This window comes from Ursus americanus, chromosome 13 (genome assembly GCF_024610735.1).
Source record: "Ursus americanus isolate L20-20 chromosome 13, mUrsAme1.1.p, whole genome shotgun sequence".
Taxonomy (NCBI): Eukaryota; Metazoa; Chordata; class Mammalia; order Carnivora; family Ursidae; genus Ursus; species Ursus americanus.
Genome location: NC_142139.1, coordinates 58996835 through 59023780, shown reverse-complemented (window position 1 = coordinate 59023780; position 26946 = coordinate 58996835). Strand labels below are relative to the sequence as shown.

The following is a 26946-nucleotide window of genomic DNA, read 5'->3' as shown; positions in this document are numbered from 1 at the left end:
CATCAACTGGAATAAGATATTTACAATATGTATGTCCAAAAAAGCACTTTTTTTTTTAAAAGATTTTATTTATTTATTTGACAGAGAGAGAGACAGCCAGCGAGAGAGGGAACACAAGCAGGGGGAGTGGGAGAGGAAGAAGCAGGCTCATAGCAGAGGAGCCCGATGTGGGGCTCGATCCCGGAACGCCGGGATCACGCCCTGAGCCGAAGGCAGACGCTCAACCGCTGTGCCACCCAGGCGCCCCCAAAAAAGCACTTTTATCTATCTATCTATCTATCTATCTATCTATCTATCTATCTATCTATCATCTACCTATCTATTACCTATCTATCCAAAAATCTGTAAGAAAAAGGCAGACAACCCACGATAAAAAAATGGTCAAAAGACTTAACAGGTCCTTCACAAAGAAGATGTCCTAAACAGCTAACGAGCATGTAATATCACTCTACAACCACAAAATGAAAAGAGGAAAAGAAGAAACAGAATGCCAAGAGTTGACAAAAATGTGGAGCAACTGGATTCTCACGCAGTATCTGTACCCTGCCCATAGCTCTTCAGGCCTCACCAATTCAGTGCATGCTGGCCCAACCCCAGCAGCTGGCCACTGTATCTCACTCCCTAAGGGCTGCCTCTGGTCTCAAGAACAGTTTTGTCTGTAAGAGCCACAGCCCAGAGATGTCAGAGAACAAACTCCCCTCCCCTTAGGAGGATTCTTAACCACAGGTTGACTAGAGTGGTGTATGAATATCCCAACTCCCTTGCTCTCTGGTACATGTGCCATACCGTTTCCAGAGATCTTTAGTAGGAATGAGTTCTAATTGCTCACAGTGGTGCTTGCTTTATAACTCACCCTTTATTGACTCCCATCCCTTCCTTATTCACTTACCCACTTCCTACCAAGATTTTGGTGGGCCATCTCCCAAATAAAACACCCTCAAATTCTCACTTTATGTATACATCTAGAGAAACCCACACCAAGGTATATATTATACTTCAATAAAACTTTAGTTCAAAGGAAAGGGACATGGGAGATAGCTCTTAGTTTTTTGGGGGGTGGATAATAATAGTTAATATTGCTTAGGATAGGTTGCTGTAGTGATGTGGTATTATAGGTTACAACTTACCACTATTTTCAGTGTAAAAATTGCATTTTCCACCCACATGAATATAAATTTGATCATGTGGTCGGAAACAGCTAATTTTTACATGGTTTCGTACACTTAATTATTATCCCTCTTATGTTGATAAGGAGGTTGAAAATCATAGATGCACAATAATTTATTCAAGATCACATTACAGTTTCAGGATGAATTAGGATGTGTTAGGCTTGATAGGAAATCATTATGGTGACTGGATTGGAAAGGGTCAGGATAAGAACTGAAGGAAGGCACTTTATCTTCTACTTAGTGGGAAACCAAGTAAAGTTATAACACAGAGGAATGCAACAACCGGATTTTGTAGGAACTCCGTCTGACTTCAGCATGGAAGATGGATTAGAGAGGGAAGGGACGGGAGGCAGGATGACCCTTACGGTAGCTCTGACAGTCATCTAGGGGGTAGGATAGAAAGGGCAGCCAGTAGGGCAGGGTCTGTAGACACGGCAGAGAGGACAGATTTTCAAGATATGGGCTGGGGGTGGGGGTGGGGGCAGACATGTCTTAGTGACTAATTAGATGTAAGGGTAGAAGAAGAGGGAAGAAAGTTTTTTGTTTTGGGTATCAGTTGATAATTTAAATATTTTCACTGTCACCAACAAGTCATTGTTTTTGTAAGAGGGGTCCCCCTGGTGGTAAAAGGAAACCAAGACTGGGATTCTTTCTTGGTACTTGCTCTTGTGGAACACAATTGTATCACTGAACCTAGTTACAGGCTGTAAAATAGGGAATCCCCCCCCCCCCTTTTTTTGTGTTGGCAATGACTCACATCTAAGAATAATTGAAAGCTGGGTGGTAGAGTTGGGGGTAATAGGTATAGGTGGTCAAAAGGTACAAACTTGCAGTTATAGAGGAATAAGTCCTGGGGATGTAAAGTACAGCATGGTAACCATAGTTAATAATACTGTGTCGTATATTTGAAAGTTGCGGAGAGAGTAGATCTTAAAAGTTTTCATCACATGAAGAATTGTAACTCCGTGAGGTGGTGGGTGTATTAACTAAACCTGTTGTGGTGGTCGCTTTGCAATGTATACATATGTCAAATTATTACATTGGACACTTAAGTGTACACAATGTTATATATGTCAGTTATATCTCAGTAAAGCTGGGAGACGACACAAAAATCTTCCTGAAAAAAAAAAAAGTACAACTGAAGGCCAATGGCTGCCAGTGGGTCAGAGAGTGGGGCCTGATGACAGCCTTCACCCACTCAAGCCAAGTAGCTTCTGGCCACCTTCCTTCTCTGAGAAATTGCCCTGTAGCTCGGAGGAGGGGTTGGTTGCTATCAATGGTGCTGAATCCAAAAGGCATTGGGGAACTCTCCCAGGGAATACCAATCTTTTTTTTTTTTTGATACCAAAGAATTTAATGTAAATGTAGTGGTAAATACATTGCAAATAATTGTCATTAAAAAGGAACTAAAAAATTACACGTTTAAAGTATGTGCTTTTTCCCCACCACCTTTAAGTTATGGCTAGTACCAACATTTTAAGTACTGAAATACTTAATGCGATGATCCACTTTCACATAATTTCATGACCATATCTTCATCTTTATTTTTAAAGCAGTTGACCATGACTTTTGGTTTCAGTTATGATTTCTTAAGGGCATGGCAGAGGGAAAAGTAGAGGCCTTAAAGCCAGATGCCCCTGAATCTGAATGTTGTTTCTGGCAAAAACATGCCAGTATCAGTTTCTTCCTCTGTGAATTATACATAATAGTACCTAGGTGGCTGGAAGTTGGAGGTAATATGCCTAAAGCACTAGCTCAATGCCTCCTTAACAGTTGGAGATGATGATGTTGATTATTACCTTCTGAGCTTAGGAGATGGCCCACTGCGGTCCTTTAGGCAATTAGGAGAGTCTTAGGGATCCTGTTTATTCATGAATATGCTAATACAAAGACGGAGCTCCAAAGCTGTCTCGAAAGATGCGAAACTATCTGGAAGCCCCCAGGGCCACGTAGTGCATCTAAATAGACAAGGTAACACCCCAGAGAGGCTTCTCTCTTTGTGCTTTCTCTCTCTATGCCTTGGGAATAGCCCGTGAAATAAACAACAAGCGCTTTCAAAAACAGGTGCATTTGAATAAGCCTGAGTCATTGACTAGGATGAGATATTTCAGAAACTTTCCATTTTGAGCCTTTGGCATGTTCCTGATTATGTATAAATACCTTGTTTGTTATATAAATACACAGTGAATGTAACCCTTTGCTAAGCAATGCAAGGCCAGCAGCTACAGAAGCCTCTGAGAAAGGAGCCACAGCACAATTGTATCCAGTGGGTCCCTTTCCCAAATCCCTTAGGGTCCTGGAAAGGTTTAAAATGTTAAAGCTGTAAGAGTTAACTCTTGAAATCACCACAGCCATTTTTTTCCCTCTCCAGGAGCTCTGTGCATGTGTATTAGTTGGTTTTATCCATCTGTAAGCTTTTGTAAGCTCACTAATGAAAACAACTGTATTTTCTTGGCTTAACTGCACGTTTTTGAGTGTTCTGTCTCTCATGCTACAAGTGTGCAATAATGAGAAATGGTCTGATCATCAGGGACAACCAGCATACTAGGCGAATGGTGAATCAGGTATTTTATTGATGTGCCCAGAAAGGAACTTCTTAAAGGTCAGAATATAACCATAAAAACAAAACAAAACAACTTTCTTATTGCATCACCCATAGATTGTATCATATTGAATAATAAAAAGGGTTTGGCAAGATTAATCATTTGTGATGCAGTTCATAAGGGAAACAGAAGGATACAACTGATGTTTCATACTTTTTCTGGACACAGAGTCACAGAGTCACAGTTGGCCAGAGGCTGTGGGGGGTGGTGGTGTGCAGAAGAAACTAGTACGAATGAGTCTGCCTTTGAGTATAATTTTAGGTGCCCGCCCCTGAAAAGTGGATACCAGAAAGCTTAGTAAGTGGGGGAACAAGTATCAAAACCAGTGGTTCCCCCATATTGATTCACTGCAGATTTTTCCCTTTTAGCTTTCCGTAATTCCAGGGGATACTAAGTTTAACCTCGGTCACGGGAGAGCCAAAGTGCATGATTAAAGTGGTGGGTATGACATTGTCTGTATAGTTTAGGAAGTCCTGCCCTAAAAACCAAAAAAGTTGAAAAGAAATTTGTGCGGTATCTTAAAAAGTTATCAAAAGGCAACTCGATGAAAATATTTTAAAATAAAAATTTCATTGCTCTTTATCAACTCACTAAAATGTGATTTTTATATTTGCTTTCGAACTATCTTTTTCTATCATTAAATGTTAACTTTACAATTTTTTAAGCTTAACTTCCCCAAAAAAGTTCTCCTTAGTTATCCTTGGGCGGGATTTTGGTCAAATTACAAATGGGTCAGTCTGTAGAAAGGTGGCAATGATTACTCCTACATGAGTGTGGATTTATGTAAATCTAATTGTCTTAACCCAAACAGCTCCCAAGCAAATGAGATTGAGATATAAATAAATGGACGTCTTAAGTGTGTGTGTGTGTCTCTGTGTGTGTGTGTGTGTGAGAGAGAGAGAGAGAGAGAGAGAGAGACTTGAAGTTCTCAGAAATTACATTTGTTTATTGGGTACGTGGTCCCTCCATTTGCAGTTGTCTGGGCTAAGACTAGTCCCTCCACCTGCAGTGCGTGTTCTGGCTCAAAGCCATTTTTCTTTCTTTTTTTTTATTTTTAAAGATTGTATTTATTTATTCGTCAGAGAGAGACAGAGAGCGAGCACAAGCAGGGGGAGTGGCAGGCAGAGGGAGAGGGAGAAGCAGGCTCCCCGCCGAGCAGGGATGCAGGACTCCATCCCAGGACCCTGGGATCATGACTGGAGCCAAAAGCAGACGCTTCACCGACTGAGCCGCCCAGGCGTCCTCAAAGCCATTTGTCAATCATAAGTGATTGTGATGAGTGTGCACACGGCAAGCAGAACCAAAAACGATGCCCCTTCCAGCACACCCTATCTTTCCTTTAATCTTTGCTGGTGGTCTCCAAACGTGTATACTCGTGTCCAGGTAACAATTTAAATAGAAACGTGTGTTAACGAACTTTTGAGTTAGGAAACAAGCGCAGCAGTTGGGGAATGCCTGCAGGGAGATGAGTCTTACCTTTCTGTATCCCCAGAGCTGGTTCCCCTTCATGCCATGACAGTCATAGAGAGTGACCGGGCTGCTGTGTGAGATTGCATCGAAGCAGAATTTTCGGGTGTGCAGTGGCTCACCGGGGCGAATATCTTCTCTCCATCCAAAAGTAAAGAGCTGGCAAAACAACAATAGCAGAAAAGCTACAGTGAGCTTAATTTGGAGAGTCTGGAGAGTGGGGGTGGGGGCGGGGGAGGTCTTTTTAGCAATGTGGAATTCGTGCTTTGTGATCTACCAGGAAAGAACTCCATCTAGGCATAATAGAGGTGTTGAAAAAGGCATGTATCATAAAGCTCTGTAGCAGCAACAGTGGCACCTTTGGCTTGGGCTGTCAAAAAATACAAATGAGGAGTTTCCAATTAGGTACCAGGAAAAATAACAGAGAGGTGGCGTGGAAAGAAAGAAAGGGCGGAGGGGAGGAGTGGCAAGGGGAAGGGGGAGGGGGAGGGGAGGGAGGGAAGGAAGCTCTTTAATGAAGCTCTTTACATTCTTCATTTAGATAAAATGGGACTGGATCAAATGCTGCACAGTTAGCCCAAATAAGCAGATTAACTGCGAAAAGACCAGGAGCCGAGTTGAACTGGATGGATGCTAGCAGTTTGAAAAATTTGATTTAAATGGAAGCTGAGCTTAATGAAGTAAAGAATAAGCAAATTAATTTTCTGGGGTTGGTATGAGTCATTCAGCTGGGCAATGGAGAAAGTTTTGGACTGTAACACATAGTAAGATATATAGTCTACTCATATACGCAGATTCCTCCCCCCCAGAAGAAAACAGAAGCTTCACAAAAGGATATTTTCCTTACTGCATTTAATGGACTCTGATACTCCATCCGATCTTTCCCTCTTTTAGTCCACTCTGTCCTGCCCATCCCATCCGGAGGCACTAAGTGGATTTTACAATATATTGAATTAAGGAAAAAACCCACTTCGGTAAGGGATCGGTATTTGCTTGAGTTTGAGCTGGTCAGCCATCTGAGGAGTTTGGTAGGAGAAATCCTCAAGGAAGTAGGAAAAGAGACTGGACAAGCCCTATGCTTTCTTCCAATTCTAACACTTCAATGAGGTCATGTAATTCTTACACTGAGACAGACTTCAGGCGGCCTTGGTGAAGCCCAGCTGTGACTTGCAAGGTAAAGAGCTGTCCTGTTGCTACAAAGCCCACAGGATGCTGAGCCCTGTATAGATACCGCACTCAGCACCCACCAGACCCTCACAATAGTTCCATTTTTCCCTCCCAGCTGGCTAAGAAAATGTAGAGTGACTACCAAAAACAGTGACCTGGGGGGGCAGACTACAGAAAACTTGAGAACCCTGGACCAAGTGGTAGGAAGGAAATCGGAAAGAAATGCTGTAAATCAGACACAGGGAAGCGGATTGCCTGAGTAATGGTGAGTGACTACGTTCTGTTTCCCTGGAAGACAGGACACAAGAGAATGCTTTAAATAGAAGGACAAGAGTTTCAGGTGAGGCATGTGAAATAGATTCATGAAGAGACATTGTGTGGTCTTTCTTCCTACAGTTCCCCCGCCCCCGGCCCCAACTAGGATTGTAGACTGAGACATTTTTAGATTCATGTAAATCCCATGCAGGACAGTCAAGGAAAAGTGTCCATCAGCTAGGTATTTCTGATTTCCTTACTCTCTTCGTATCAGAGCTCACTAGTCCCTTGGCTTCTGAAATACTGGGTTCCTGTTACCCTATTCCTCTATTTCGCTCATGTCCTTCTTGTATCTGTCTTCGACACAGGTGCAGCTCAGTGTTCTCCCTTGGACCTTGTCCTCGGGTTGCTACTGGGCATGCTCAGTCCAACTCTCGCCAATACAGCGATAACTTATCATCTGCGATGTGTCCAACTCCGTGTAGGATTTCCCACCTGCATGCCCCATGGACATCTCAAATTCAAAATACCCTAAATTCAATTGCTTTTTTCCTTCCAAGCCTGCCCCTACTCCTTCATTTTGTTCTAGTTGGTGGTCATGGTACTCCCTTGCCAAGCTGGGAGTCTCTTCTTTTAACTCCTTTTTGTCCCTAACCCTCATTATTTAATCAATTAGCAAGTCTTACCATTTTTGCCTCCGACTATTGCTGAAAGTCGTCCCTTCCTCTCTATCTCCACTACCTTGGTTCTCAGTATTTCTTGTCTGGAGTACTGAAACGACTCCCTGATTGGTCTTTCCCACCTTCCTTCACAACCGTTTGACCATGTTAGCTCTCCACCTGCAATCTCGCCGTGTTTTCACATAACCCTTGGAGAACCCGATGTGGGAAACAAAGGCAGAAGAGAAGTTATTAAATTTCCTTACTACCTACAGCCCATTGACAAGTCCTTGAAACAGGCAGAGTGACATTCCTCTAGGGACTCAGCTGCCTCCAGACTCTTTGCTAAGGGTAAAGGAATCCTAGCCTGCCCCTCCCCTCCCCTCCTCCCCTCCCGCCCCCTGCCCTGGCCCCCACCCTGATCCTGGATCCTGTAAGTCTACTTTAACATATAAAAGTTCCTTTAGAAATTTCCTTTATCTCCACCCCCCAAGATATGTGTTGGCGCTCATCCCCCAAGCATATACATCTGAAGGGTCTCACAACTAAGGTTTTATTAGATGGTAATACATGACCTTTTCCCAACAATAGCTAGCCCCCTCCAGGTCCTGGAAACCTTGCTTGCAAAATTCCTTAGAGACTTACGCTATCTCCAACCCCCTTCCTGCTTGAAAGTATATAATTGGCCGCTCTTCGTGACCCCAGTGCTGCTCTTCCTGCCCAGGGGTCCCGGCCCTGTGTTTTAATGAAACCACCTTTTCTCACCAAAGACATCTCAAGAATTCTTTCTTGGCCATCAGCTTTGAAGCCTAATGTCTTTCCTACATCATTTAACATATAAAGCATTTCCCACAATCTGGCCTTTGCCATTTTTCCCCAGCTGCATCCCTCTTCCCTTAGTTTATGTTCCAGCAACAACAAAACATTTGGAAGTTGCTAAGAGAGTGAATGTTAACAGTTCTCACCACCAGAAAAACAAATCCTGTGACTATGAGTGGTGATGTGTGTTAGCTAGACTTGCTCTAGTGATCACGTTGCAATATGTACGAATACTGAATCATCATGTTGTATAACTGAAGCACATATCGTGTCGTATGCGAATGAGATCTCAATTCAAAGACATCTGTAGTTCCTTGCACTAATCAGGCTGTATTTTGCCTTCTGTGACTTTGCTTATGAAGTTCCTGTGGTCGGGAGCCAACATTCAGCCAACCTAGCTCACACTCATCAGTTCTCTGAGATTCAGTCCAGGGGCCAGGTGCTGGGGGAGAGGCAGAGGGAGAGGGAGGAGGAGAGAATCTCATGCAAGGCTCGATTTCATGACACTGAAATCCTGACCTGAGCCGAATTCAGGAGTACCACCCTCAACTGACTGAGCCACCCAGGCCCCCTGGCTTATGTATTTTTTTTTTTTTGTAAGATTTATTTACTTATTTGAGAAAGAAAGCGAGGGAACGAGGGAGCGAGTGGGGGGAGGGGCGGAGGAGAGAATCTTCGAGCAGTCTGCCTGCTGAGTGGGGATCCTGACTCAGGGTTCCATCCCACCACCCTTGAGACCATGACCTGAGCCGAAACCGAGTCGGAGGCTTAACTGACTGAGCCACCCAGGTGCTCTGGCTTATGTATTCTTTCACAGATAGTCTTTTTTTTTTTTCTTCTTTTTGCTTTCTTAATTTTTACTTTTCTTATTTTTTATTAAATGGATCTGTTAAGTACAAAAGAATTCCTGTGTTAAAGCAAACATCAACAAATTCTTCTCTTGATAGACGTCTTCATCTATTGTCCCAGTTATATCCCAGAGCTCCTTAGGTGACTTTTATTTCTTGTTTCTAGGTTTGTCATTATAGTGCGATAATCATTCTCTGATTTGTAGATTGGTTGTTAGCTGGTAGTCTCCATGGTGTTTTATGCTGTATCATCACCATCATCACCATCATCACCATCATCACCATCATCATCTGTCATCACCATCATCACCATCATCACCATCACCATCATCACCATCATCATCATCACCATCATCATCAGTCATCACCATCATCACCATCATCACCATCATCAGTCATCACCATCATCACCATCGTCATCATCATCATCACCATCATCATCATCATCACCATCGTCATCACCATCATCATCATCATCACCATCATCATCTGTCATCACCATCATCACCATCATCACCATCATCATCATCATCATCACCTTCATCATCATCATCAGTCATCACCATCATCACCATCATCACCATCACCATCATCACCATCATCACCATCATCAGTCATCACCATCATCACCATCATCATCATCATCAGTCATCACCATCATCACCATCATCACCATCACCATCATCACCATCATCACCATCATCATCATCATCACCATCACCATCATCATCAGTCATCACCATCATCACCATCGTCATCATCATCATCACCATCATCACCATCGTCATCATCACCATCGTCATCATCATCATCACCATCATCACCATCATCATCATCATGATTATGTGGTGATTACTTTCCTGCACCCCAAGTGACATTTCCAGATTTTATCAACTGCTTTATTCTTCTGCAACTACCATTAGCTAAAATTTTTCTCTTTTGTCTTCGAAATGCTTTCTACAGCTATTTTTCTTATCCTAATGGCCATGTCAATCCAATCAGGCACCAAGCTTTTCATTCATTAGGCACACTTTCTCCTGTGCAATTTTGTCGAACCAGAAACAAGTAGGCACTATGAATGTATTTTCATCGTTTGCATTTTATGATGTTATTGTGACATTTATAGTTTGTCTCTTACCCCTGGGCTGTTCCTTACTGATGGAAGGATTTAGATTTCATTCAGATTTCCTGTACAATAACTCTTGATTTTTTTCAATCTCAAATCCTCAGTTTTAGAGTAAATCGATGTTAATCTCTCCACTTGCCACTTTTAAGTGGTACTTGTAAATATAGATCCAGGACGATACATAGCTCGTACTTCTTTGCTTTACTATCAATGTGGTATGCGTAATGTTGCCTGGGTTTATACCGTATCATATGAATAAGCTCAACTAGACTTTGTACTGCAAATACACCCATCACCTTGAGCTTGCTACCTGATTTGAGAAGACTGAAAATATTTTTCTCCCGTGGATGGTTCTATTTTATTTCCTTGTTATGTGGTTGGCGGAAATCTGAGCCACTGCATGTTCTAGTCGGTACCCAGCCCTGTTCTGAGTCTGAGGCTGTGTATGCCAGAACCCGTCCATTACCACATACGCTGACTCGCTTGCATCTCTGTGTGCACAGCTCCTCTCCAGGTCTTGCAAAGGGAGCATTTGGTCTGCTTCCTGGGGGGGTGGGGAGGCCTGCTCTGCCACAATGCACAATGCTTCCTCCCCAGCATGAGATCAGAGCCTGCTGCCCGTCCAAACTGTAGGCCACAGAAGGCTCTACTTCCTCCCTTCCCCTCTCACTTGGACTCCTAATGGCATTTGGAGGGTGTTCTTTCCAGACCGTACAGTCTTATTAAGTTCTCTTTGCTTTTTCTTTCTGGGTCCCTAAAGGAAACTGAAAGCCAGCACACAATGCTACAGTGATCTCAAACAGCTTAAATAGAAGGCCCTGGAAAAATGAATCACACAAATTGCTTCCTTCACAGAAGCCAAATTAGACATCACTGGTGTTCTGCAACAAGAGGCATTTTCTTATAAAGGTGCTTTGGTAGACGATCCTTTATTTCCCGTGTAACGATTTTGTTTATTCATCTGTGTTTTATTTTTGCCATTTGTTAAAGAGGATCATTTCAACTCTAATAAGTGCACCTTGTGGGTTCTTTGAATGCTTTTGAATAAAAAAGAATACCTATAATTTTCCTGCTCTGATATACTTCTTTTTTCACCCAGGCATTTTAATCTAAATGGAGGAGAACGAGTCTTAATTCATGTAAGTCATTGAGTAATACAGTGAACAAAGCTTACAACTAATTATTGGGGGAAAAAAAAGTAGCTTGTAATGTTTTAATCACCAAGCCAATATATGGTGATACGTATTTCAAAGATGATTCATTTTTACCTCCCGTCAACTTTGTTTAATCTCCCTGTAGCTCTGTTTTCAGAATCTCTAGAGACCAGGAATCTTTTTAAAGAGCTGTATTAACTGGTCTTTTTGTGCCTCATATAGTTGTCTGCTTGTCTGGTGCTGCCCTCTGGTGACTATTTCTTGAATTACATGACATAGGTTTTAGCAGTTCAGCACGAGGGGGGGAATAAATCAGGCATTTTTAAAGTGTATGCAATATAGTTGGTTTTATTTATATTTATTTTTCGGGTGTCAAATAAAATCTGTGATCCAGAGTATATTTCATTCTAGAACATTCCAGGGGACAGAACTATGAAACATGATTCAGGCCTTCAGACAAGTCATACTTCCTATCAGCGGGCTGGCTAGGTGTGTTTCCTGGTTGGGCTGCACAGGGGTGGTAGAGAGGAATTTAGCCCCACAGACATAGATTTGCCATATGGCATGCTTCTTTTTCTTTTTCCTTTAAAAAAGTGTCCTTTTCCACTCTAGATGTGAGTCCTACTGATAGGCCTCTGAAGCCTTCCCTCTTGCTCCCAGGGGGAACTCAGAATTACTTCTTGGAGATGACAGGACAAACTATTCCTTGCATCCGTGGTAACATCCCTGTGGTGCTTCCAGAAGAAGGAGGGGTGCTGATGTTTCATTCCCGCCAGTAAATCCTGAGCCACAGAGCCTTCTTTCTTTATTTTTTAAAGATTTTATCTATCTATTTATTTATTTGAGAGAGAAAGAGAACAAGCAGGGAGGAGAGGCAGAAGGAGAGGAAGAAGCAGGCTCCTTGCTGAGCAGGGAGCCTGATGTGGGGCTCGATCCTGGGACCCCGGGATCATGACCTGAGCCGAAGGCAGCCACTTAAGCGATTGAGCCACCCAGGTGTCCCTGCAGAGCCTTCTTTAAAACCCACCTGATAAGCATCTGCACACTGTAGGATATATTTGAGTGAATGATAAATAGTATTTGGTTTTGGCAGCTGCCTTGGACCTGAGAGAAACTTCTCATTTGGTGTTAGTATAAAGTGATCCGGGGGAGGAGATATCATAAAGCGGAAGGGAAAGTACATTTATTTTGCCCCTACCACATGTGCAAGATGCTGTTATATCATAGACATGGTTTATTTCATAATAAACCGGTTTGTGGGGTGAATATTACTGTTCCTATTTAGAGGTGGAGCAACTCCAGCTTAGCAAGATGTAACAATTTCACAAGGTCACCCAGGTTCATGTGGCTGAATTCTAGGCAGGCCTGATTGCAAGGCCCACGATCCTTCTGGAACACCACGAGGCTGTGGATGAGAGTTCAAGGGCCGGGTGACCCATCGGGGAGGGGCAGTGTTGGTTCGTGGACTGTTGGTGTTAATTCTGGACTGTGCTGTGTACGGTACTGGGTTCACTGCGGCTTTCCGGGTTCATGCTGCTCTGCACTGCGATGTCGGCTACACGCGGGGTAGGACGGGACAGCGGAGGGGAGGACAGGCAGGTGCCAACAGGGTGCATCTCAGCATCCCTGAACAGCTCTTCAGGATCCGAGGCTGGGCATGCTTTGTCTTCACTAGTTTCGTATACAAGACGGATAATGGAGGAATATAGCTATAGGAGAGAACTCGAGCCTTGCTGGAAACTGCTTGCCTACAGTTTTTGGTTTTCATAAGAGAGGCATTATGGACAATTATGGGAAACAAAGCACAGGCCGTTTATACTATCCTGAATGTGCGATGTAGCCTTTTGTAGAGGGAGATAGGGGAGTGGGATAGGGAAGGCACTTTAACTGTATCTGTTTAAAAAAAATATGGCAATAACCACAGATACTTGTTAAATCTGTGTCATGAGTGTGCCAATGTGGGCTATAATGTTTTTTATAGTTCCTTATTTGATTTTTTTTAAAGATTTTATTTACTTATTTGACAGAGAGAGACAGCCAGCAAGAGAGGGAACACAGGCAGGGGGAGTGGGAGAGGAAGAAGCAGGCTCCCAGCGGAGGAGCCTGATGTGGGGCTCGATCCCAGAACGCCGGGATCACGCCCTGAGCTGAAGGCAGACGCTTAACAACTGTGCCACCCAGGCGCCCCTGATTTCTTAAAAAGATTTTATTTATTTATTTGTCAGAGAGAGAGAGAGAGCACAAGCAAGGGGAGCGGCAGAAGGAGAGGGAGAAGCAGACAGCCCGCTGAGCAGGGAGCTCAATGACTCTGGGCTCAATCCCAGGACCCCGGGATCATGACCTGAGCTGAAGGCAGATGCTGAAAGACTGGGCCATCCAGGAGCCCCCCCCCCCATTTGATTTCTCATAGTTAAAAATTAAGACAATTAAAAGGGGCAGACACAATTCTACTCACTATCTTTTCTCTTTTGCAAGTGACACAGTGTGAGGAAAGTCCCTTATAAAGACCAACAGTTTTCAAAGGGGGTCAGGAGTCGCAACTCACTTAAACAGAATTGCACGGAAATGCTTTTCAATCAAAGGCAACAAATAGTTCTAAAGTATCCCGGGAAGTCCATGTCGAGCTCTCACTGCCTGGAAGTCATCCTTCAAGTGTAGGATTACAGACTGCTACAGCAACAGGTATGTGTGTGAAGTGTTCTTTCCGATATATCGCCAGAGGGGAAAGTAAGATTAGATGAAGTCGCAAAAAACTTACAAAATAACAAAGAGTCTTTCAATAAAACTGTGAAATTTAGTTGGAAGATCACATGGCACTCTCCAGGCTTTTCGTGGTTTGAAGACTACCATTCTGGGAAAGGAAATATAAGCCCAGGACGTTTCTACCATCCTTTCTATGATTTAAAGCACAGTTTTGTACATGATCTCAATTGAGTATCACAGCTGCTCTGAGACAAAACAGAGACCAAGAAGGTAAGTAATTCGCTTAACAACAGAGCTGCTTGGAGGCGGAACCAGGACCCCAGTGCAGGTCCTACATCCCCCAGTTAGAGGTCCCCACTTACCCCTGTCGCTCCTGGTGGCTGACATACCTGTTCATGAGACCATGTCCTTTCAGAACCATCCTTGACACAGATGTCCAGCCTCAGTTCAGTGCCCGTGGCGCCATGCTTGCTGTCCACGCAGAGATTTGCTGCCACGTTTCGAATCTGTGGAAAGAAGAAAGAATGAGCATGGGGCTGGTTTTTCTTGCACCCCAGCTCCTGGCAATCCTGGTATAGATTCAGTAGTTATCTTTTTTTTCTTTTTAATCTATTTGAGAAGGAGAGAGAGAGAATGAGAAAGCTCAGGTGCACGAGGAGGGGGAGGGGCAGAGGGAGAAACAGACTCCCTGCTGAGCAGGGAACCTGATGTGGGACTCGATCCCAGGACCCTGGGATCAAGACCTGAGCTAAAGGCAGACTCTTCACCGACTGAGCCACCAGGAGCCGTTGTCTTTTTGATTACATGATTACTGAACGATGTTTTACATTTATATGCAATTTGTGGCGCAAAATCAGGGAATTGAATATAACATGGCCTAGTGGGCATGTCAAGGAAGGTGAGGTGGTTGAAGAGCAAGACTGCAGCTGGTTACCGCAAAGGACTGCGTGATAATGCACGGCGGGGAGCAGCTTTGAGCTCACGACTTTCGTAAATTGGCCTTTTCTTCCTTCAGGGAGTTCTTAACTTGGTATTTGTTATCTTCTTGCTCCAGAGCTTTCTCCACCACTTCTGCCTTAGCTGGAGAGGTCCAATATGAAGCAGGGGATGCAAGTTGTGTGGGATGGAAGAGAACGAGCGACTGAGCACTTCATGGTTCTGTGCAGGACGCGGGGACCATGTCCCGGTTTGCCTGGAGGATCCCGGTCTACGCCTGTGGTCACGGTGTCACGTTTCTTCTGGACGATCAATTCAGTGCCCCCCTAGAGTATTTGCAAACTAGGAAAGGTGGTACTATTGGTGCGATGCTAGGCTGGGTGAAGATTCTCTGTGTAAAGTCTGAACTTTGACAGACTGGCAGAATGAGGAAAAAGTGACCGATAATTCTTACAATTATCATGTTAATACTGATATAAGGAACTGAGTAGTTAGGCGTGGGCAAAAAGTGAGTGGATTGTGAAAAGTAACAACAGAAATAGCAACAGGAAGAGTTTAGGCCATGGACACGTGTCCCTTCATCAAGGCTGCCTGCCTGACAATGTCACTAATTCTGCCGACATCAGAACCACACCCCGTGATAGGTTTGGATGTTGTTTATGGCTTGTTACTTGGGTGTCAACGTTTAGCTAAGCTCAATGATCTCAATCCTTTTTATGCCTTTATATAGTCCTGGATTATAATAATCCCTTTAGGTGTTGTTGGAAACAAGAACAGGATGTACTCAGGTGATCGTTTCAGTCGAGGCTCTTTTGCCAAGAATGAGCAGATACGGTAAGGAGTCTGTCCAGAACAGAAAGACGTCAGAAGCAGGCCAATTCCTACTGGGACAGGAGCAAGAGGCAGAGAGAAGGTTGTGATGCAATATACTGAGTGTAGCGAAAGGAATAAATGATGCAGGAGCGGGATTGTGGCGGAGAGAGTGGTTTCTTGTTTCACTTACTGCAGGAGTAGAAGTTGGAATAATGTCATTCGGGAGGGAGACAATGTGGTAGATATCAGTTTCCTTATTTGGGGAATTTGGCCACAGCAGGGGTTCATCACCCACTCTTGGACCTCTACGTGCAGGGTCTCCTTCCCCAGTGCCAGGGGAATGTGAAATGATGTAGGACACAGGGCAACAGTTCTTAACCTAGTTTGGTCTACAGACCTCTCTGAGAATCCAAGGAAAGCTATGGACACTTTTACAAAACCAAACCAACCAAAGAAGTTATAAGTGGATACACACCAACACTTCTGTGTCCATTTTCCTGGAACTTACACACTCCATGTTTGAACCCTGAATTAGGGAAAATGCTTTCCACCCACTCCTTGAAAACTACTTGTATCCTTCCTCCTAGGAGCGGGGGAAATCCCGAAAGCCAGGGTATGAACTTGGCAGCTGTCAGCGTGCACGGACTCACTCTCACGTCTCTTGACTTTTCTCGGCCTTCCTGAAACAAGTACCAGGGAGGAATTTTAGTGTGGAATCCGGGGAGCCAAGCTTCAAATCCGCCTTTTGTGAAATCAATTCCTTGGTGTGTGATTGAGTTTCTTTGGTGAAATAGAAACACCCAGAAGGTCAAAAGTTTGCTTTTTCTGTCACTGACTTGAGCCTGGCCCACTCGGCAAAGCTCCCCGTTTGATCGCCTTATCGGAACCCAGTGTATCAGTTTTCTAAAGCTGTCTGAACCTGGGAGCTGCAGACAGAACCCCGGGCAGGTCTCTCTCTCCATTGTGGGACCGTGTAGCTCAGAGCCGCTCTCTTCTTAGAGAACGAGCATCCGTGTGTGCCAGAGACGCCTTCAGGGCGCTGCTGTTCCCTCCGCTTGAGTCCGCGAGCTCTGAGCCACATTTAGGAAAGCAGCAGCTGCTGATGGGTTATGACCCGTTGGCCACCGAGGCAGAAGTGTGTCCTTCTCCGTCGGCTGGCCTGGCGCTCGCCCACTGAAGGGAGGGGCTCGGTCTGCTCTCGGAAGCGGAGGGCATCGGGAGGAAAAGACTGTACCCGAGCCGGGGACGCAGAGCGGCAAATCGGCCAAGTCTGCCTGCGGATACACACCCAAGCCCATCAGAGAGCCGCGTGGTGGTTTCTAAATGCCATGAGCTTGAAGCGCTCTGGCACGGCTGGAGGAGATCATTTTCTAAACTGAATTTTCTAAATTCTCCCTCAAATGGCATCTGCGTACACAATGGGATAAACTGCTTTGGAAGGCAACTTTCAAGTTTCAAGGGCATAATTGTCTACATCTGTGTAAATTCCAGCACATGGTTGTGCCAGAGAAGAAGTGTTAGAGAATACAGGGTAAGGTAGGCACCTGGATTCGAGCCCGCTACCCGGCCGTCCTCGCTTGGCTTCTCTCTTCCCTTTCATTTTATGCTCACCTCTTCCGCACATACTCCTGTCCTCTCCTCTTGCTCACAAACACAACTCCGTCAACACGTACAGAGAACAAACTGACGGCTGCCAGAGGGGAGAGGGGTGTGGGGTTGGGCAAAAAGGGTGAAGGGGAGTGTGAGATACAGGCTTCCAGTCATGGAATGAATAAGTCACGGGAAGAAAAGACACAGCACAAGGGATATAGTGAATGATACGGTCACAGTGATGTAATGGGACAGATGGGAGCTATACTTGCAGCAAATACAGCGGAATGTATAAACTTGTCAAATCACTATGTTGTACACCCGAAACTAATGTAACATAGTGTGTGAACTGTACTCAAACATAAAATAAAATAAAACAAACAGGTGACTAAAATTCCAATAGAACGAATTCTGTGTATTTATTTGAATAGAGTTAAAAATACGGAGATAAGGGGGCGCCTGGGTGGCACAGCGGTTAAGCGTCTGCCTTCGGCTCAGGGTGTGATCCCGGCGTTATGGGATCGAGCCCCACCTCAGGCTCCTCCGCTATGAGCCTGCTTCTTCCTCTCCCACTCCCCCTGCTTGTGTTCCCTCTCTCGCTGGCTGTCTCTATCTCTGTCGAATAAATAAATAAAATCTTAAAAAAAAAATACAGAGATAAGAACATTTATAAATGATTACTGCTTTTTCAACACGGGCTCTGTGTCTGGCTGAAAGGAAGGCGGTCCACACACATGCACACACCCGAATCTAGGACACAGAACACTGAATAAATCTGTGACAGAATAGATACTATTCATGCTTTATTCCTTTGATGTCTAGGTTCAGGGCTTGGCATCATTAAAATTGTGTCAAGAACTCCTGAGAGACACTGAACAGGATTAGAAAGTTAGGGAGTGCTTGACTGGGAATGGGTGGGAAGCTGGAGAAAAATGGGGGAAAACGGAAGCATTATGTGTGACAGGATTACAGAGATAATCTCCTTTTGGGCAAGGCTTAGGAAAAGGTCTGGCGGAGAGTAAAGAAAGTGTCAGATACACAAGAGAAGTCAGTCTCAGTGTGAATATTTTTTGCCCCCTTCCCAACACAGAAGTTGTTAAAAAGAGGTTCCAGAGAAGGGGAGTGTGGTATAAATGTCAGGGTGGCCAGTAGGTGTGGGATTGTTAATTTTGTTGGACGTTAAAGAGAAACTAGCCTCAGTTTAACAAATGAGAGAGTATGGTTTGCTAATTTCCCCCTCATTTGGGTCTTTTAAGTAAGAAATAGTGGGTTCATGATTCATTCAACAAATTTTATCAAGTACCTGCTCTCCTAGGCGCTTTACCACATACTGGGTACATGGTGAAAAATAACAGGGAATCTCTTCCGGGGGGGGGGGGTTGGGGTAGGTGAAATGGGCAAAGAGGGTCAAAAGGTATGAAACTTCAGTTATAAAATAAGTAAGTCCTGGGAATATAATGTATAGCACGGTGACTATGGTTAAGAATACTGTGTCGTAGATTTGAAAGTTGCTAAGAGAGTAGATCTTTAAAGTTCTCATAAGGAAAAAATTGTAACAATGTATGGTGATGGAGGTTACCTAGACTTAGCGCGGTGATCATTTCGTAATATATACAAATACCCAAATCATTATGTTGTACAGCTGAAATTAATATAATGTTTTATGTCACTTATATCTCAATAAAAAACATTTGATAAAAATAAATTTGAATTTAACAACCACCACCACAACAAAATCGGTCGCCTCCTTTTTGCAGTTTGACGTCTAGTAAGGACATCAGAGAACACCTGAGTGGAAGAAAGGCTTGAGACTCCCGACATTTCTGGCTGTGAATTTTTAACATGGCAAAAGGAATCAAGATGGTCCTTTTTCTGGACCGTGGTTGGTTTTAGAACGTAAATTTGTGTGCTGAGCTAGAAAGAAAGAAGATGGTAGGACAGTATGGAGAGAGAGCTGAGTGGAGACGGAGCAGGGCTGGGTTCTGCTCACCAGTCACAAAAACAGTTTCCCCCTAACCTTGGCCTTGTATTTCTTTAAAAAGCTCAATTCATCCATTTCTCAAAAGTTAACTTTTAAAGAGTGCTTCAGAATGAAAGGTGCTTTGAGAAGTACTGATGGAGATCTCAGGACAAAGGAAAAACAGCTCCTGCTCCCAAGGAGCCAACAACCTTAGTGGGGAGAGAGCACTTGGAAGGCGTTTTGTTAGATAACTAAATGCTAAGTGAGGCTTGAAGAGGAAATGATCAATTCTGAGCAAGACAGCTTGGGGCACTTAGAACTGATGACATTGGATGGGGCTTTAGAGGACGCACGGAATTGAATCTTGAGAGTGAAATGACAGACGGACACTCTAGCCTCAGGGATCAGAAATGAACATGGAGGTTGGACGGTGCAAGGAAATGGTGCATAATCATGGCTCAGCATGAGGTTTGTAAAATGAGGACAATCGAGCCTCAGAGCGTGGTTGCGAAGATTGAACTGATGGCAGGCGAAGGGCTTAGCACGGTGTTAGTGCAGTGCAAGAGGTCCGTAGGTGTTAGCTCCTATTTATTTGCTTATTTATTTTCTCAGCTGTCTCCAATATGGTGGTAACTGCGGTGATGCCACAGTCAGATCCCTATGCCGTGAGATATCCCACAGGCACTTCAAATACAAAGAGATTACAACTGATCAAGCTGTGGCCCATCACTCCAGACTCTTCTTTAGTCCTGATCACCTGTTAATCTTGCTGTTGGAAGCAGACATCCAAGATCTCTGTCTGGCAACTTGGGTGTCACCTTAGACACCTCATATCTTGCCTCCACTCCCAATTAGCTGAACCCCTACTCCTTTCCTCTCCTTTCCAGTCTCCCAGACCTTCAACATCTCCTCGTGAGCTTTAAAAAAATGTAGTAAAATATACATAATATGAAGTTTGCCATTTCCACCATTTTTAAGTATAAAATTCAATAGCATTAGTACATTCAGAATTCTGTGTAACTGTCACCACTGTGTCTAAGACTGCTTTCATCCCCCAAAATAGCAACTCTGTAATCATTAAGCAATAACTTCCCCACTTCCCCCACCTCTGGTAGCCTCTCTTCTACTGTCTCTTTGAATTTGCCTATCTTATTTTATTTTTTTAAGATTTATTTATTATTTTAGAGAGAGAGAGAGTTGGGGAGAGGGGCGGAAGGAGAGGGAGAGAGAGAATCTCAAGCAGACTCCCTGTTGAGCGTGGAGCCCTACATGGGGCTCGATCTCACAACCCTGAGATCATTACCTGAGCTGAAATCAAGAGTCAGATCCTTAACTGACTGAGCCCCCCAGGTGGTGCTGAATTTGCCTATTTTAGATACCTCAGATAAGCGGAACCACACCATGTTCGTCCTTTTGTGTCGTGCGTGCTTATTTCACTTGGCATAATGTTTTCAAGGTTCATCCATATTATAGCATACGTTAGAACTTTGTTTCTTTTTAAGGCTGAATGATATTGCATTGCATGTAATACACACATTAATATACACATATATCACATTTTGCTTATCTCTTCATCCATTGATAGACACTGGGTTTGTTTCCAAGTTTTGGCTATCGTAAAAAATGATTCTGTGACCATTGGCATACAAATGTCTGTTGGCTTACTTGTTTTCAGTTCTTTTGGGTATATGCCTAGGAGTGGAATTGACTGAGTCATATGGTAATTCTATGTGTATCTTTTTGAGAAACCACCGTACTGTTTTCCATAGCAGTACATTCCTACCAGCAATGTACAATGGTTCCAATTTCTTCATCTCCTTGCCAATGCTTATTGTTTTCTGGTTTTGATAAATTACCATTCTAGTGGGTGCGAAGTGGTATCTCATTATAGTTTTGATTGCATTTCCCTAATGACTAATGATATGGAATGTCTTTTCATGGGTTTATCTGGTATTTGTATGTTTTCTATGGAGAAATGTCTATTTAAGTCCTCTACCTTTTTTGAATTGGGGTTTTTTTGTTTTTGTTTTTTGTTGTTGTTGTTGTTGAATTGTTGGAGTTTTAGAGATCATTCTGGACATTAATCTCATCAGATATATGGTTTGCAAATGTTTTCTCCTATTTTGTGGAGTCGTCTTTCCCTCTGTTGATAGTGTCTTTTGGTGCACAAATGTTTTTATTTTTAATCAAATTCAATTTATCTATTTTTATTTTTGTTGCCTCTTTTAGGTGTCATATTTAGGAAACCATTGCCAAATCCAATGCCATGAAGATTTCCCCCGATGTTTAATTTTAAGAATTTTGTACCCTTGTGTTTAGGTCTGATCCACTTGGAGTTAAAATTTGCATATAAGATACAGTTCCACCTCATTCTTTTGCATGTGGATTTATTAGCTTGCTAGGGCTGCCCTAACCAACTGCCATCAACGAGGTGGCTTAAACAACATAATTTATTGTATCAAAGTTCTAGAGGCTAGAATTCTGAGCTCAAGGTGGTGGCAGGGTTGATTCATGCTGAGGGCTGTGAGACAGAATATGTCCAGGTCTCTCTTCTAGCTTCTAGTTTGTGGCAATTTTGACAATGTCATCTTGTAGATGCATCGCCCTGGTTTCTGCCTTCATGTTTACATGGCGTTCTCCTTTTATGCACGTCTGTGGCCAAGTTTTCTATTTTTATAAGGACACCAGTCATACTGGATTAGAGGCCTACTCCAGCCCAGTATGACCTCATCTTAACTAATTACAACTGCAACAACCCTCTTTCCAAATAAGGTTACATTCTGAGGTACTTGGGATTAGGACTTCAATATATGAGTTTTGGGGAACATGACCCACTAACATTGGGTATCCAGTCCTCCCAGAACAATTTATCCCTTCCCCATTGAGTGATCTTGGTGCTCTTGTCAAAAAAAAAAAATTGACCACATAAGTGAGGGTTTATTTTTGGATTCTCTGTTTTATTCCGTTGGTTGATGTATCTGTCCTTTGCCATTACTACACTCCCCCTCACCCAGCTCTATCGAGATATTATTGGTATATTAATATATGTTATATAACATTGATATATGTTATTAATTTTATAACATTGATATATGTTATTACTATATCAATATATGTTATTAATATATCATATGTGAACTGATTACTATAATAAATTTAGGTAACACCTCTATCCCCTCACGTAATTACCTTTTTTTGGGGGGGAGCTGATAACATTTAAGACTTACTCTCTTAACACCTTTCAAGACATAATACAGTATTGTTAATTATAGCCGCTACACTGTACATTAGAGCCCTAGAACTTCCTCATCCAGCTGCAGGTTTGTGCCTTCTGATCAACATTTCCTCTTTCTCTTATAGCCCAGCCCTGGCAGCCATCATTCTAGTCTCTGTTTTTATGAGTTAAGTTTTTTTAGATTCCACACAAAAGTGAGAGCATACAGCACTTGTCTTTCTCTGTCTGACTTACTTCACTTAGCATAACGCCCTCAGGGGCCATCCGTGTTATCGCAAAAGGCAGGATTTTTCATTTTTATGACTGAATAATAATCCATTCCATATATATATACACCATATTTTCTTTATCCTTTCATCCATCAGTGGGGATTTAGGTTGTTTCTGTGTCTTGGCTATTGTGAATAACGCTGCAATGAACATGGGATGCAGAAACTTCTTTGAGATAGTGACTTCATTTCCTTCGGATATATACCCAGAAGTAGGATTGCTGGATCATATGAATATCACACTTTTTTGATGACTGTAGCTTTGTGTTAAGTTTTGAAATCAGGAAGTTTGGGTCCTTCAACTTTGTTCTTCTTTTTCAAAATTGTTTTGCCTCTTCAAGTTTCTTTCAGATTCCATATGAATTTTAGAATGGGTTTTTCTGTTGTCGCAAAAAAATGCCATTGAAGTTTTGATAGAGATCACAATGAGCCTGTAAATTTCTTTGAGTAGCACTGATATAGTATTTTTGGATAGTATTAACAATATTGATTTCTAATCCATGAATATGGGATGTCTTTCCATTTATCTCAATGTTTTAAAATTTTCTTCAACAATGTTTTATAGTTTTCAATGTACAAATCTTTTCCCTCATTAGTTAAATTGACTCTTACATTAATTTTTTTAGAGAGAAATATAATGTATGTAAGAGCACAGATTATGGAATGACATTGCCCAAGTTTAGATTTTGATCTTCACATTTACTAGCTGTGTGATTTTAGCCAAGTTATTTAACTTACTTTTTTCTTAGTTTCCTTATCTGTAAATTGAAAGTAATAACAACACTTACCTGGTAAATCTGATGTGTGGATTAAATGAGATTATACACGTAAGGGGCTTACGTTAGTGTCTGGCCCATATTAAGTGTTCAGTAAACATTAGCTTTATACTATTAGCAGTAGTAGCAGTATCGGGATGCAATGCACAGTGAGACTGGGGAGGCAGAATTATGAAGGGCCTTGAACATCAAAACAAGGAATGTAGACCTTGTTCTGTTGGCAAACAGAATTATTTGATTTTGAGAAGAAAAACTTGCTTTAGTTTTAAACTAAAAACTAGTTAGTGGGAAAGACAGGTGGAGAGTTATGTAGTTGTAAACATGGGCACTAGTTCTAGTTGATGAGAATCTGTAGTATTAGTGATAGTGATAGAATATATGTATGTGTTTAAAAAAGAGAGATGGATTCCACACACATTGTTCAGATAGCATTTACCGGTCTCAACAACTCCACATGGAAAATGAAGAAACATGCCGAGTTTGAGGTGTCTTGTGGCATCCATACATAGACATCCAGAAATCTTGAGTTTAGAAGAGAGGTCAGGGTAAGAAATACAGATCTGTAAATTATCTACTGTGCCAGCTATTAATATATGGCCTCTCAACTCCAAATCCATCCCTCTTTGTCTTGCTTTGTGATACACAAGGTGGACCCTGTGGACATTTTTCCTTGCCAGCAGCACTGTTTTAGGCTTTACTCCTAGAGGGTGCTGGGGAGACACTAAAGGCAGAGCAGGAAGAAGCCTCAGTCCTTCCATTGTGTGTGTGCTGGTTTTCCACGTTGTAGTCAGTAAATTGGTGTGTAGAGTGAGAGGGAAGAAAGTAGCCCTAACCGAGTGGCCCTCAGAGATTAGTAGTGGCTACTGCCTGCAAGTCTCTTCACCACCACCAGCCAAAAGGTATCAGATGAAACTTGAACCTCCACCTTGGTGGGGGAAGAAGGGTAGGGCTCTTCCAAGTTTCTAAGTTCCTGCGTTGCTCACATCCCCTCAGCCCTGAAGGTCATTACAGCTTATGAAGTTGCTGCTTCTGTATGCTTTAGAGTTCATTTTACCCCTTTTGCTAGTTTGCAATTTTCTTTATATTAAAATTTCCTTGTTGAAATTACTGGTATGATTTCTGGCTCCTGACTGGACCCTGACTGACGCAGCAACATATGAGTAATAATTGAAGTCATACAAGGATATGATAGCAGATAAGCAGAGCATATGAAGAAGACTGAGGATGGAATTCTGGGGAATATTTTCTTTGGGAAGAGGGCAAAGAAAAGTAGTGAGGAAAAAGAAAGGGAAAGTAAAAGAAGGACTAGAAGGGAGACAGCAGGAAGAGTTTCAAGAAGTGGGTGGGAGAGTCAATAGCGTCAAATCCCTTAGAGTGGTCAAGTAGGAGGAGGACTGGAAGAGGCTGTTGGAGTCAGCAGTTAGGAAGTCGCTGGTGGCCCTTTCCAAGGACAATTTCTGTGGTGTGGTAACTGAAGGCAGGAGACAGATTGCCTGGTAGGCTGAGGAAAATTGGGAGGTGAAAGTCCAAGTCAACAAATGGAAGCTCCTCCTGCTTTTTTTAAGAGGGGGTGGGGAGATGGGGAGGGGCAACGGAGAGGGAGAGAAAGAGTCCTAACTAAGCAGGCTCCAGGCTACTTGGGTGGGGCTCCATCTGAGGACCCTGAGATCATGACCTGATCTGAAGTCAAGAGACAGACGCTCAACCAACTGAGACACCCAGGTGCCCCTGGAAGCATCTCTTTCAAGAAGCTTGACAGTGAGGGGAAAGGTAGATATAGGGAAAAAATAGAATTAAAAAAACAACATTTTGGGAATGGGGTGACTTGAGAATAGAATTCCATATAAACCCTGCCTTAATTCATTTGACACTCAAAAAAATTTTTTGAAGTGTTTTTAGAAATTAGAAACATAAATATATAAATAGAATACACTAGAAGTGCTTTCAGTGTAGGACCTTTTCCTTTTTCAGGTTTTGTCTCACGGCCATCACGCCATTTTTGTTTGAACAGACCCATTCCATCTCTAATTGCTCCATGCTCGGGGCATACACTGACTGCTGGCAGAGACCAACTACTGCCTTTCCTTGAAATTAGGCCCACAGAGGTTTTCTTCAGAGCTTATGTACATTTCCTCTTCTGAATTTACCATAAATGTAATTGCTTTGGCATCTCTCTCTTGCCCTGGGACTTACTAGAACCACTCGTTTCAGAAGCCTGGCTTCTATTGTGCAAGAAAAAGCTGAGCTTGTGGCAGAAATATCACCACAGGGCCTTCAGATTTGTGCACATTCTTCTCTAAATCGTCTTTTTCTAAAACGATGTCTCGCTGCTAGAAGCATTGTGAGTCTCGTTTGTGAAACCCATCCAGCATCAGAATAGAACTTTTAGGCTAAGTGTTATTTGCCAAAAACAATCTGATTTTCACAAACAGATACAGAGGAAGATTTGTATAAATACGCCACTTTTTATTGGGCTTAAGATAAGCAACACTTCCCTAATAAAAGGAAAAAAATTACAGCACCTATTTCACACTCAACGGAGTGCTTTCACAACCACTATTTTGCTTTTTAATCTGTACCACCACCATGCTGTGTGTTCATACACATTTGCAGCTGAGGCTCTGAGCTAAGTGGTCTAAGATCACAAAACCCATAGATGGAGGGCAGGATTTGTACCCATGTCTCTCATTTCTAAACCCATGACTTTTATCCTATATTGTGGCAGTGGTTATAATTAATTCACTGGAATAGTGCAATTTTGGGTGTTAAATCCATGGCAAATGCTTTCCTGAGCTCAAAGGAATATATGAAGATCAAAGAAGGTTCTGAATCGTTGGGTTTAGAAAAGAAGTGATCCTTGTCCAAAATTGGGTTGGAGTCTAGCTAGATCTACATGGAGGGTCTGATCTAGATAGAGAGGTGAAACAGGGTTAGAAATAAAAACAATCAGGAAGCTTTGGTAAAGCCCTTGGCCAAGCCAATGGTTGAAGAAGTGACAATCAAGTCACTGAGGTCCACGACTGAAGAGAAATAGGTGGTTCCCCATAGTGATTGGACTCCAGGGAGGCTGTGCTGGGATGAGAGAAGGAACCATGGGAAATCAGGACAAGAAGTAGTTTCCTGACCTTTGCATGAGACTCGAGATTTTGAATCTAGAATTCCAGAATTCTAGATCGAAAAATTCATTTCCCAAAAAGTCAGAAAGTGGCAGAACAGTGAAGACTTTATTCTGACCTATATGGTTGACTAGAAAATACCTTCTTTTGGGTCCAACAGACAGTTATATCCTTTGTTAAGTGGAGAATATGGAACAATTTTATTCTTTTGAACCCACAAATATGTAAGTTTAAAGGCTTAGAAACTATGAATTTTCTTAGTCTGGATTTCTTTCCTTAAGT

At 42.7% G+C, this 26946-nt stretch overlaps 1 protein-coding gene across 1 annotated transcript in view; it reads right to left on the bottom strand.

The window, feature by feature from the left end:
• Positions 1-26946, bottom strand: part of GALNTL6 (polypeptide N-acetylgalactosaminyltransferase like 6) — a 1133074-nt gene that overhangs the window by 12761 nt on the left and 1093367 nt on the right. Inside the window, exons 11-12 of the mRNA XM_045799383.2 lie at positions 14360-14476; positions 5249-5398 (exon numbers count right to left, since the gene is read on the bottom strand). Of these exons, the coding sequence (XP_045655339.1) occupies positions 5249-5398; positions 14360-14476 (267 nt within the window). The remainder of the gene's footprint in view (positions 1-5248; positions 5399-14359; positions 14477-26946) is intronic.